The sequence below is a fragment of the Daldinia decipiens genome (genome assembly GCF_022478715.1).
Source record: "Daldinia decipiens strain CBS 113046 unplaced genomic scaffold F4813scaffold_60, whole genome shotgun sequence".
Lineage (NCBI taxonomy): Eukaryota > Fungi > Ascomycota > Sordariomycetes > Xylariales > Hypoxylaceae > Daldinia > Daldinia decipiens.
Window position 1 is genome coordinate 46,275 of NW_026054603.1, and position 12,511 is coordinate 58,785.

At 46.3% G+C, this 12,511-nt stretch overlaps 4 protein-coding genes across 4 annotated transcripts; 1 reads left to right on the forward strand and 3 right to left on the reverse strand.

Moving 5' to 3' along the window:
• Window positions 1-1,534: 1,534 nt before the first annotated feature.
• On the reverse strand, window positions 1,535-3,356 carry F4813DRAFT_301034 (DUF1769-domain-containing protein). The gene is made up of 2 exons (XM_049240761.1): window positions 2,032-3,356; window positions 1,535-1,947 (listed from the first exon to the last, which is right to left on the reverse strand). Exons 1-2 carry the CDS (start codon window positions 2,856-2,858, stop codon window positions 1,632-1,634), a joined length of 1,143 nt encoding a protein of 380 aa, XP_049094700.1. The 5' UTR covers window positions 2,859-3,356; the 3' UTR covers window positions 1,535-1,631.
• A 30-nt stretch (window positions 3,357-3,386) lies between these two features.
• F4813DRAFT_376949 (F-box domain-containing protein) lies at window positions 3,387-6,352 on the reverse strand. The gene is made up of 3 exons (XM_049245179.1): window positions 5,351-6,352; window positions 3,962-5,248; window positions 3,387-3,907 (listed from the first exon to the last, which is right to left on the reverse strand). Exons 1-3 carry the CDS (start codon window positions 5,670-5,672, stop codon window positions 3,783-3,785), a joined length of 1,734 nt encoding a protein of 577 aa, XP_049094701.1. The 5' UTR covers window positions 5,673-6,352; the 3' UTR covers window positions 3,387-3,782.
• Window positions 6,353-8,999: 2,647 nt separating this feature from the next.
• On the forward strand, window positions 9,000-10,321 carry F4813DRAFT_376954 (RmlC-like cupin). Its single transcript, XM_049245180.1, has 5 exons — window positions 9,000-9,550; window positions 9,710-9,763; window positions 9,820-9,854; window positions 9,919-9,962; window positions 10,064-10,321. The coding sequence occupies exons 1-5, from the start codon at window positions 9,355-9,357 to the stop codon at window positions 10,275-10,277; spliced, it is 543 nt and encodes a 180-aa protein (XP_049094702.1). The 5' UTR covers window positions 9,000-9,354; the 3' UTR covers window positions 10,278-10,321.
• Window positions 10,075-12,395, reverse strand: F4813DRAFT_376960 (uncharacterized protein). The gene has a single exon (XM_049245181.1). The coding sequence runs from the start codon at window positions 12,048-12,050 to the stop codon at window positions 10,422-10,424; it is 1,629 nt and encodes a 542-aa protein (XP_049094703.1). The 5' UTR covers window positions 12,051-12,395; the 3' UTR covers window positions 10,075-10,421.
• Window positions 12,396-12,511: the final 116 nt, after the last annotated feature.

Here is a 12,511-nt window from a genome sequence, read left to right on the forward strand (position 1 = left end):
TATACTACAACGTTTAACAAACACTATTCTATTATCACATCAACTTCAATACAATATACTATTTTAAGCTGTTGTAAATGTGACTCGACCCGGACAACCCATGGGAGACATTCTGCCCATCAATTATAGTATCTTCGGGTTCGTACTTCATCCTTTAATAAAGGTTTAGGTAGCTAATCCTCTCATCTAGCGGTCAACCTAATTACAGCCTGTGGGAAGGAGCAATGAGCAAGAGGGCCATATATAAGATTTCCACCATTGAAAAGGAAACCATACCTCAAGAGACAAGACACCAAAGACGGGATGTGCGCGGGAATTTGGGATTACAGTCAACCCCTATTATGTAACAACATCAGACGATTACCTACTGTATTCATCACGCGATTACAGAGACAATCAAAAGGCGACCCAAAGATGGGACGAGTGAATCAGGACCTCGAGTCCTATGTTCCGTCGGGCGGCGCGGCGGTTCAGATAGACCCATACGCTATAGACGCACATCGTGTCGCGAGGTGGAGCAAGAAGCAAGGAAACAATTTCATTATTCCGCGAAGAACTTGAAGCCACTACAACGGGATCCTATATCTATAAATACTGACAATGTCCTTTGTTCTCGATGTATCATCTAGTATCCTGACATATTGGGCGACTGAGTGGGAAATGACATACAGATATCCAGGTAGATAGTCATAGCATGCTCACTGGATATAAACAAGTTCATTAGGAACCTAAAATCTCTTAGATTGCAGTTCGTTAAGATAATAAACATCACCTAGGTTACTTCACAAGTATAATCACAAGGATACAAGTTATTTCATCACCACCATTCCTGAAGAATGATAAGAAGCCCCGCCTAAGCCACGAGACTTTTCAATAATTACTTGAAGATACATGAGAAAATATTGTTTTGCCGGTACAGGCATATATCCAGAATAAGGATCCTTCGGCTAAGTTGTGTTTCCGCTGGTACTTTCTAGAGTTAGTTGTAATGTACCATCTGTGCTATTTCTACACAATATCTGACCCATTCCGTCGTAGGCGATCTCATAACTGGATAATAGTACACTAACCTCACAACATCTAACGCTCTGGATATATTTTCACCCAAGTGACAGTCGCGTTCACGTAAAAACCAGAACTAGGATTAATACCGCCGCGTAAACCGACACACATAAGATTTAAAAAAAGAAAAAGAGAAGAAGAAAAGGTAGACTAAAGTACGCGTTAACTCTCACTCAACATGATCGCAGAAGCGATTGCTACAAGCTCCGGGAATCTAACCCGGGTCTCAAGCTAACTACCGAATAATGGCCATTGCACTAGGATTGCTTCAAGATTGCATGTTTGCTCAGGCCCTCGTTGCGGTATATATCGTGTAAACACAGACAGCCAATCACGGTTAAGGATTCCTTCGCGCTTCGAAGGAAAAAGAAAGTGGTTGAGACTAGCACAACTTGGGAGTAGGTAAGTTTGGCGATGGGGTTAGGGTAAGTGGGTGGAGACGAGCTTGCTGGATTGGATTTTATATTCAGAACTGAGAGTTCATTATGTATCGTGGGTTTTGAAATGTTGATTGGTAGAAGAAGAGTATGTAATAATTAGTATGTAATAGGTAAAAGCCAGAGTCCCGTTTAATCTACCCCATAATCCCCAGTCTGCGAGGCACTACCCTTGTCGCTGACATTAAGCTTCTCGAATTTCTTTCGAGCTTCTTGGTAGTCTTCATCCTTATTCACGTCTTCAGTGTCCGCTTCCGCTTCCGCTTTCCCCGCCTCCTTAGCTATCTCCTTGCCCTGCTTGGCAGCTTCCAGCGCAGCCGGCTTTAGAGACCCATCCTCGTTGACGTCTTCCTTCCGGTAGAGTGTAAACACAATGACCAGGTAGGTGTCGGTAGTCGACCGGTTTCGTAACGTGTATCTAAGGGTGTGTGAGCGTTTCGGGTTGGACCTAGATAGGTAAAACGACGCAATGAGAAAGGACGATTCCAACAAATCATAATGAGATGCGTTAGTAAGTCGGGGGGTTCCTTACCGTAGGCTCTGGCCGTCCCAATACTTCATGATTGGTAGAGTGAAGCCCGGTAAGCGCAGGCTGAACTCGCTAAAGTCCAAATACGGGTTGAAAAAGTCCAGGCAGTACGTTTTATCGTACTGGAATAGCCATTTGCTCTTGTTTGCCGGCTTCAAAGCCCACTTCATGCGGTCTTTCGCTATTGCTGGAGCGCCGATGGCCTCTCGCTCTTTCAACCCGTCTTCATCGCCACCTTCCTCGAACCATAACCCGCCCTTTTCGGGATTGACCTCCCCTGTGCCAATATGAACGGAATTAAATGATGAGAGGGCTGATCCGTAGAGATATGGCTGATCCGCGTACGCATCGCCCTCAAGACCGGGATCGATCCACCATTTTACAATGTTCATAGCATAGCTAAAGCCGGGTGGGAGGCGATCACGGATCGGATGCTCAAAGTCATTTCCAAATTGGAGGTCTTCCCCAGATATGCCATTTGTCGATTCTTCGCTGGTATCTTCCCCGCTGGTTTCTGGAGACGAAGACCTGGACGGGTCGGTAGAAGTAGTCTTTGAGCTAGGAGGACTTGCTGGCCTCTTGGGGGTAAAGCGAATCGCTATGCTGTATTGATCCTTACTGGAAGCATGTGGTTCGTGAGAGAAATAAGGAGACGTAGTAGGCGAATTCCTTGGCAGACCTCGATAGTTTTGCACGCGAACGTTGAGATCGATGTCGATCAGTTCGCTACTAATTTTAATCGGTTCGTGCGTGTTAACTGGCACTATGACATGTTGATCTAAGTCGTAATCTGACCCAGCAGTGACTTGAATGACGTATTTATCTGCCATACCGCGAAACAGCGAAACGGCCGTGTTCTGGTCTAATATAGTCTAGAGACTACCACAGCTCAGTCTCGTATAGTTGCCTCGCGACTAGTATTCACGTAATGCGGTTTAGTAAGTCTAGAAATGCGATATATTCTAGCATATAGAGGGAAAACACCCAATCATAAGCTTAGACTGGTGACTGTATGGCTTCGACTTTTTCACGGCGTATGACGATTACCAAAGAGGATTAAATCAGGGCCAAGGAGAAGAATTGGGCTGGTAGTTACTTGGTGATTAACAAGATAAAGATACAGCAATCGGGGAAGTCTATAATAAATTAAACCCTTTGTGTTTAGAGAAGTTAACAATGGAAATTGGAAGACTAGAACGTCGTTGAATTGGTAATGTAATAGTTGATATTTGTTGGATCTGGAATTTGCATGATGGTGGATGACGTCGCTAAGGAAAGCCGGGGTCCAAAGCACGGACCGTAGCTTATTTAATGGAGCTGCGATACATGAAGTCCTGTGTACATAATCAAAAAAATACATGTAACCTAGAGCATCGGGTTTAGATATAAATCCATACCTACATGTACCTCTTATTATCAATGATACGGTATTGATTCTGTTACACTTGAGGCGGTATATCGGAGATACGAGTATGTTGAATATTCAGCTCAAGTACTACTAAGTACATTGTAAAGTCTGTACCTATTAATCTAGCCTTTGTACTTTAACGTAGGTAGTTATAACTAACGTCTTTTAAACTTGGGAATAATTAGGCACACTACCTATGTAGGATTCCGTAGGTTTCATCATAATAGTATTCTCCATTAAAAATAGTAACGTCGGTTGGGGGAAAATACAGGCGTATGTCCTAGGATACTATGTACTTGAGAAAATAATATATACGCTTATATATACGTTTATGGTAATGGCAATACTATTTGGGCACGAGAAATTGATCGATATCAACTCTTTCGAAGAAGCTAATGTGGCCGAAACCAACCCAATACTGCGCCAGGCGATTATATGAGAGCAAGAGGAGCTGCGACTCGATATATCGATCTATAGATAGTTTAGTGGAAACGACAGAAATAATCCAAGTATTAGATATCTCACCATTAGAAAATCCCATGTGAGCAATGTGTCCTCGGCTTTTCACAACTCGAGCGCCTTCAAACGGCGGCTCTTTAGCCGTGCCTAACAATCCATTGTCGCTTAAATCATCAGCAACAAAAGTATACTCGCCTCTCGGTACATTAACGTCGCCTGTTAGCTTGACCGCTTCTAGCCGGCCGCGATAGACACGTTCGTGAAGAAAGCGTTGTTCAAACTCTGACTCTGTCTCGTCCTGAAGCTGCTCGAAGGGTTCCTCCTCCTCACTCTCGTCATCAGGCTGGTTGATCAATAGAAACTCGCAACCGTGCCCGCTAAAATCGCCAACCCATATTCCTCTCCAGGGTTTCTCAGCCGTTGGAGTATATAGGGCGGAGTCAAGAGTTGAGTAAGTTACTAGCTCCTCGGCAGCATGCACTCCGAGAGTTGGTGGCCCCATCTCCATCCATCGCCTAATACGGAACGTTTGATCGGATGCTTCCGAGCGGTTGCGCGGCTGCCACATTGCTGACGTCGACCTTGTATAACTCAGAGATGTCGCAAGCGGATGCACACCAGTCGGTTGGCCTGTCACACGATGGCGCGCTGGAATTGCGGGTGGGGGCCAGACATAACCATAAGGAAATTCGTTTATCATGCGGCCAACTAGGGCGGACTTGGTAAGAGGCTTTGCCAGAAGAAAGTTGCTAAATCGAGGATCCGTCCCGCCGTTAATACGCATTGGCTGCTCCGAGAAGAAATGTCGGAAGGATAGAGATGGAGACTTTCCACGAACTATGTTCTCGAAGCTATCTACATCCAGTTGCAATACGGGCTTGTCGAGATGCAACTTCACAGTAGGTTCGAAATAGTGGATGTGAACTGCCTGATCAGCACCCCATGGCTCGCTACCATCTCTATTACGCGTAGCGAGCATCTGATAACCTTCGATGCAGCCTCGGCGCTCGTCGTATCGGATGATGATTATTTGGCCGGTCAACTCGTGATCGCAAAACCATAGCTTGTGTTTCGTCAAAAACCAGTACGGGTCGTGTGATATGTAGAGCTCGCGCCAGCTTTGACATGGATACGGGGAAGTGACACGATTTCCTGGAAGGTTCGATAATACGTGTCGCCTCCACTGTGTATCGGAGTTTGCATGGTTTCGCAGTGCACGGCAAACGAGAGAGACGGTGGCTAGCTCTAGAGGAGCAAGCCAGGAAAATATTGCATCAATTAATTCGGAGGGAAGATTGAGGATAGGACTTATATCGGAATCGCCGCTCGGAGACGAAAGGGCGGGACTTAGGTCTGTCGGTAATTGTCAGCTAAGGCGTCTTTGAATCCGAGGTTCCAGGCTAACGAAAAAGAGCGTAAACGCTGCTTATAGAACGGAGGCGTGGATTCACGAACCTCGGCTTGCCACGCTTGTACTATGCCGCTGTATAGGAACATCAAGATCCTCGTCTAAGTCGGGACCGAGCATCTTGCGGCGATCCGTAGTACCGTACCGCAAATCATGATCGGGAACAGACTTAACAACGAGAACATGCTCTTCAATTTCGGGGTTTAATCCTCCGTACGCGACAGCAGGATTGTGTATATTCACCGTGTAAGTCGAGGTTGACTCTGACGGCTCGTTGTCCGGTGCCGTGGCATTGCTGGCGCTAGCCTCGTCCGACGAAGTAGTCGTGGGCCTTGGGTGCCAGATACGCTCGCGTCCTTTGTCGGACATTTTGACGACTTCCGCTGCGGAACCCAAGCGTACAGGTGACAAGTCGGGGGTTCGAAGGATCCAATTGACAAGGATGACCGCCACGTGGTGGAGAGCTGAGGGGTTGAAAACCCAGAGTCGGTCGTGGAGAGAGAAGATTAAACGAGATCCGGATCGTGAATGATTTAAAGCACACCAATTTTCCTACAATCTTTCTCCCCCTTAATATCGGCAACGCTGGCTCCTAGTCGCGCAAAGGCGACGAGCATAGGGACACTGTTTGAAGATTAGGAACAAGGAGGGAGGTATCTCGTTATCATAATGACGGTAGATGGATTATTTGCAGATTTAAGCCCGACGTAGATGTAACAGCTCATCGCTCATCTGTTCACATGTAAAGTGGACGTGGTTCCACGGCGGCGGTTAATAGTAAAGTTTAGAATTGACAGAATCATCGAATTAATTGATAGGCTTGGCCTGGCTAGCAAGGCACCAAGATGTTATGTGGAGGGTGGAAAAGATCGGAAGAGGGATTCCAATGGCTTATCAATACCGGTTCTGCGCTGTCTATATATCCAAGTTTATCCAGGAGTTGTTCAGAATTGATTAAAAGAATCGGAACGGGATCGGTCCATTGGCAATGGGGGATAATAAGGTAACGTAGATGATTAGTCGACTACCTAAGGTTAAGGTTGTTGTTTTGATTCGATTATACCTTGCCAACTTGCTGTGTATCTGTGTACCTATGTACTAATCGCGCTGACCCACCGGATTGGGACCGGGAAGGTTCCACCCATATCCATCCATATCCACCCATACCGGAAAATACCACGAAGCACTCCCGCAACTATTCCCCTAATTAGTAATTCTAGACTTCTAATAGTTGTCATTACAGGGTACATGGGCGCTATAGTCACATCTCTTAATGCTATATTCTGGCCCCATCGCTGTTTGGCATTTATTACTGACTAAGACCTCAAGTTCGTACCTGCTATTCTCATGCACGTTTTCCTTTATACGAGGAAGGCATATCAGGTGCCTAACCTTAGCGCATCTTTCAATTTTGTTCCTTAAGCACCTAATCCATTAAAACCATCTTCTGATCTTCCTTACCTTCCTTACCGTCTTCGACATCACTGCCAACAACACTGCCAGATCGACTAGTCCCGAAAGAGCCATATCCCGCAACCCGCATCGCGGCATACCTTACGTGTTAAGCAGATTACCGCCCAAGAGTTTCTTTGTCCGGATATCCGTGACAAGATGATTATATGGCGTACCTAGGTATCTTACGGTTGAAGATCCCTATCACACGCCATACCATCCCTTTCGCTCGGTTGTAATTTCAAGATGTGGCTAGTCCTCTAAGCTATTGGGACAATAATTTTGTCCCCCATGCCTTGTCTACCGAAAACTCACCCACCAATACATCTCGCGTTACGTGAATCTAACCCTGCAGGATCCCCGATCTAGCTATGTCCTCGATCCTATTGGAACGGCTGCTCATTCCTCTCGTGGGAAAAAACAGCCTAGGGCCGTGAAAGGGAAGCCAGCCATTATCAACCAGCCATTATCGGATCACAGATCCAATTTGGTAATTTGGTACGCTACACCTGACGATGCTACGATACATCTCGGAGCCATCAACTAAAAGAACTCGAAGACTACAACTGCGATACTGCCTTTCTATGTTAGTAGTGCCTGTTTGTTACCATTATTCCTCCGACTCAAGATCTACGTGCTGCTCTGCAGAAGAAGAGCCGAAAGAGTCGCCATACCTTGCAAGGTTATAACATGTACTTCCGATGGCAAACCGCCTTCCCTTCTAGTTATCGACTGATGCTGTGGGTATGGGTAAGGATTATTTTGCACGCAGGCATTTACCCGTCCATATTTCTTGATATTACCATGTAGGTCCACTCCTGGCTATAGATTTACTATGTCTAACCCCAAGATCCATATGGATTTGTCGCTATGTAGGCTTTTTATAGATGTTTATACCGCATAGACCACCTGCAATCGGGGTGGTTTCTTGGCATGTCTGCTATGATGTTACTACCTAATGTTAGGACATCATCGCCGATGCTAGAAAACTTTTGGGCCAAGTTTGTGAAGCACGATTTCGCCCGCATGTAGGTCAGGTTTGGGAAGGGTTGCTCTCCAGGCTTGCTTGGCGCGCTGGAAACCGCCCTTGGCATTTGGCGACAAGACTCTTGGTCATCTGCGCAAACGTCGGGGCCCTAGGTCCCCTGCCTATCTTGTTAGGGTATGGATGCAAATGCGACTCAATCTGTTATCAACGACATCAGCGAAAATCGGAATTTTACTTCGCCTACGGAAATCCGTTCCCGTGATGCCATCGGCAGTCGTCTAGTATTGGAGCACTAGATTTGGAGAGCCGCTGCTATTTCTGTCTTAGTCGTCCCGACATTTGAGCTTCCTCTTCGAGTCTACTTGATTACTAGTATGGCTACCTAGGGACCGTATTGAAACCAATGTAGTCCGTGCAAATCCAGCATATCGAGATCGTCCCGCCTCTCCGCTGTCCTCCACTGCTCGGCGGACTTGTCATCCTAAGTATGCCAAGCATAAAGTACTATTTAGTTGCAGCATCAAGCTGGCTGCCTAGCATTGTAGTGTAGGCTTCTCTTCAGGCTCCCCCTGAATTTGGCTAGGCTCATGAAGCCCGAGGCCACGGAACTCCTTGTCGCCTCTAAGCGATCGGGGCCCCTATTTTTGGCATCGATCTTACCCTTGTGTGGCTGCCGAGACCCGAGGGACTCTCTCCCGGTAAATCATATCTAGGCCAAAGACCCGAGGCTAGATAGACGATGTGTTCAAGAGCGAAAATCAGGTTATTTTAATGACCTTGGTATAATGTTGCCATATTTATTCAGGAGAAGTGATTATATGTTTTCATGTTCTTTTTTACTACGCAACTAGACTCTATTTATTCTACATAGGGCTGCTCAAAATGAGCCCTTGAATCATGCGCTTTTATAGTTATATCTATGGTGTAGAGAAGGGGTGTTCTATCAATACTATTATGAGCACGGGAAGACCTTTTAGCAGCAAGGGAAGGTGTGTTTAGGATATGAGCCTGGTCCCTGATGAGCCGATAGTTGCTCCTTTGCAGTTACTCATGAGAAGATGATATGGATATTCGCCATTACCAATCATATGTGCGAATAAGTTCTCATGTTGTATTTTGTACGTTCTTGAGTTTTAGAGGACGTTGTAGAGAGCAAGAACAACCATAAACATACCTAACCTAGTAGCTCGTGTATCCATCCTAGAAGGTGGAGTCTACGTGGTCCACTGTTTTAGGGCAATATGCACGGACCGCATTGCATACGTATTTTCGTACCTAACCTGAATGTACCTAACCTGAATGTAGCGGGCAAACGTCAGGTAGTTTCATCAATGTTTACTTCAAGCTATTAGTCTATAAAGCTACTATAATCATCTCTACATCACATAACGTCAGCAAGATAAAAGCCATATTCAAGCTTCTTCAACCCTGTTTGTTAACCTCGCAAGCCTTATATCGTATATCTACATGTACTTGCAATCCTGATTTAGCAAGCTATTAAAATATATTGAAGCCCTACCCCTCAGCTGTCTTCCATCATCATCAATCTATTGTCCCATCTTTAAGTCCGTTTTCATCCAGTGTTAATCATCTTCAATAATACCACTCCGTATGTGCGTCGTCCCAACTATTATAGGAGTTATGTCTGGATTCTTTTCTCTTCTTCCCGACCTGCTTCCGATGATACTACCTTCTGAGGTACAAATTACAAAAGCTTCTGACCTTGAGGCTCAAAGAGGCGGGAAGGATGCGCCCATGATTCGCCAGGGAGCTGTGATCGGCAAGAGTGATAGAATGTGTGCTACTGGTAAGCTACCTCCTTGTCTACCTACCCAACTACTTCCCTTTTGTACATGTACTGTGCGTCCTGTAGGATGCCATTATAGACAATAATCAACCCTTGCCCAATTCCCAATTATGTAGTCGTTCCAACCCTATGTCAGATTTATAGTAACATCGTCCATAGTTTTGATAGCCAAGCCCCGGTGTTCCTCGGCAGTACATCACCATGGTGAACAAGGTCAGTCTTGGCTCGATCGCAAACGCGTCAAAGTACTCTATCTAACATTCACATAGAGACTATCATCTACGCCGCCTCAGGCAAGGGAATGGTATGTATTAAAAGAATTTTGAACTTGAGGATATAAAACCTTATTTCTCTACTATCTATGATAGGCACTTGTTACTCTACGTAAATCATGTAGGCTAACTTGTTCGCAGTACGTAATTACGCCCCAATCACTCTTGTATCACTCTTCAGCTTTCTATCTCCAATAAATTGAAATTTCTAGGGTCTGCAGGAAAAACTGACAAATGATAGATTGGTGACTAGCTCCGGTGCGGACGAAGAACCCAAGAGACATGAGCTCTCGCCAGGGGATTTTGCTTTCATCCCGCCCTGGACTGAACATCAAGAAATCAACGAGACTGATGAGAATGTTGTGTGGATTCTCATCCGGAGTGGCCCGGAACCTGTGGTGGTCTACTTGACAGGTTGGGGAGGCGACGAGGCAAAGGCTGATTCAATCGGTTGAAGCTACTATCAATAGCATTCACATACAGCCAATTCAACAAGTCTGTACGTGTAGGTCTAAAATGCCAGGTGTCTAGTGGCGCATGAATCTTTAACTCTATTACTTATTAACTAGATAATCAGTGGCAATTTCCAGGGTGGACATCTATTCTTTACAATGACGGCGTATTACTCTGCAAAGTCGATCCTGAGTCTGCTCCGAGTCAAACACTTGAGCATGATCTAATCCCGGAAACCAGAGTAGCTCGATCCCGTCGCGTGTGAGAAGGCTATCCCCCAATCTATCTCGTTCTATAGACAGCTTCTCAAGCCTATAATCTTCTTTATCTGCAGGGTTGGGGGTGACCCATCCATCACCAGCAGTGCCCAAATATTGGGCCACCACTGAAGTGTCGACAATCAAATCTCGCTCTGCAAGACACACCGCTACCTTTCGCCGCGGTCTTGCAGTAGCTCGGCCCCCCTGATCACCCACACCACCTACTTCTGCAGATGATCGTCTCGCCACTCCCAATAGCTCTTCCTTCCAAACAATATTATCTTTCCAAAAGAAATACCGCCCAAGGCAGTGCGCCACCCCGGGATCCATACTCGCAAAGTACCATAGCTGCCACTCGTTGGCCCCTTTAGGCCTGCGTCTAGTAAAGTTGTATGCTACATCTGGTAGATGCAACAAGATAGTCACGGGGTCGATGAGAACCGTTGAAGCGATCCGGTCGCTTAGGTTTTCCGAGCGCAGCATGTGGGTTGCCAAGACGGTTCCATACGAATGGGATGCTAACACGAACCTGTCCCACCTGTGCACATCCAGAATCGTAGCAACCTGCTTCAGGAATTCGACCCTGCCTAATGGTTCCCCCGTGAGCCGGAAGGACACTGGTAGAACCTCGATAGCAATAATACCTATCTGTCCCTCTCCATCTTGTTCTTTTGATTGCGAGTTCAGTCGAGCAAGGAATGGCACGTACGGGTAAAGGCCGATACCGATACCATGCAAGAACACAACTGGAAGTTTATCGGAAGCGGTATGCGGACGGTGCCAATAAGTTAATCCATCTGCCTCGGAATACCTTTCGGCGAAGAGGTCTTGTAATCGCGGAGGGATGAGTGAGCGGGTCTTAGACGGCGAGTGAGCATGATAATGGAACCCGCTACGCGCTAATCGGCAATGCGACACAAAGTCGACCAGTCCCACGAGAAAATACCACACAACACTTCTATATCGGGTTTCCACTTCGTCCAGGGTTAATCGGAGACCCTCAGCCTTCCCTCTTCCCGGTTCTAACCTGCGTCCCAGGCGCCCTTCGATAATTTCTATGTACTCGTCTATTTCTTTGTCTTCCTCGTCGGACTCCTGACCCGGACCCTTATCAAAAAATGCCCAAAGAATAAAGTCGCGTACGTTGTCTCTCCGTATGTCAGACTCGTCTGCGCCAAGGAACCACATCTGGATATAGCGCCGGACGTCAGGTACGTTTGCGAAGCAGCGCTGGAACAGAGCACGGCGTTCTTCACGTGGAAGCTGAGGTGGATGTTTTGCTTCGTCCTTTAACCGCCGATTGTGCGGGATGTAGATCAGAATAGCGTACAGCACGTCAACGATGCAGTAGAGGAGTAACCCTATGCCCAGAGGGCGGGATAGCACCGCTGAGAGGGACCAGCTATGGGCCGCTGCCAAGAAAGTTAGGCATACTATGCAGAGCGGCGTGGTATACTGCAGCATGAATATGCATATACGGATGAAGATGTACTCCGGTATCGACGTGCCAATCATAACGACAGCGGTTCCGGCTTTGGGCAAGACGGGAGCCAGTTATGATAGGTAGGGTGTGTCAGTCTGTCTGCCACCTCTTGTCTCTTCCCTCTTCGCTCTTAGTAAACTTGGATAGATTAGGTAGTGGACGAGATGAGAACTTGGGTCTTTCTGATGCAGGCGCCACTTTAGCTAGTCGATATTATTTACCAAACAAAATTGTAACTTATGTAAACAAGAACATTTTCGCTTCAACTCCAATAATTATGACTATATTGATTATTTTTCCTAAATGAGGGAAACTCGCTCAATAGCTTCCAAAGATGGAAGGCCTCGATGGGTAGTTATTAAGGTTGTCGGCTCAACGTTTGTGGCTTGGCAGCCTGTTTCTGCTGGGGAAATCGGCGCAGCTCGAGTGACGTTGCTGTTTCGTACTAATGTATAGCCTAGGTACATGTAGGTTAGGCTATGTATTGTACCTA

Excerpts from the sequence above, each read along its gene's own strand:
- F4813DRAFT_301034 (XM_049240761.1), bottom strand. The coding sequence starts at position 2,858 with ATGGCAGATAAATACGTCATTCAAGTCACTGCTGGGTCAGATTACGAC. Across the intron at positions 1,948-2,031 it reads TGGGACGGCCAGAGCCTACG|GTCCAACCCGAAACGCTCAC; the intron begins GTAAGGAACCCC and ends TTACCTATCTAG.
- F4813DRAFT_376949 (XM_049245179.1), bottom strand. The coding sequence starts at position 5,672 with ATGTCCGACAAAGGACGCGAGCGTATCTGGCACCCAAGGCCCACGACT. Across the intron at positions 5,249-5,350 it reads TACAAGCGTGGCAAGCCGAG|ACCTAAGTCCCGCCCTTTCG; the intron begins GTTCGTGAATCC and ends AATTACCGACAG. Across the intron at positions 3,908-3,961 it reads TCACATGGGATTTTCTAATG|ATCGATATATCGAGTCGCAG; the intron begins GTGAGATATCTA and ends AACTATCTATAG.
- F4813DRAFT_376954 (XM_049245180.1), top strand. The coding sequence starts at position 9,355 with ATGTGCGTCGTCCCAACTATTATAGGAGTTATGTCTGGATTCTTTTCT. Across the intron at positions 9,855-9,918 it reads CCGCCTCAGGCAAGGGAATG|GCACTTGTTACTCTACGTAA; the intron begins GTATGTATTAAA and ends TATCTATGATAG. Across the intron at positions 9,963-10,063 it reads TGTAGGCTAACTTGTTCGCA|ATTGGTGACTAGCTCCGGTG; the intron begins GTACGTAATTAC and ends GACAAATGATAG.
- F4813DRAFT_376960 (XM_049245181.1), bottom strand. The coding sequence starts at position 12,050 with ATGATTGGCACGTCGATACCGGAGTACATCTTCATCCGTATATGCATA.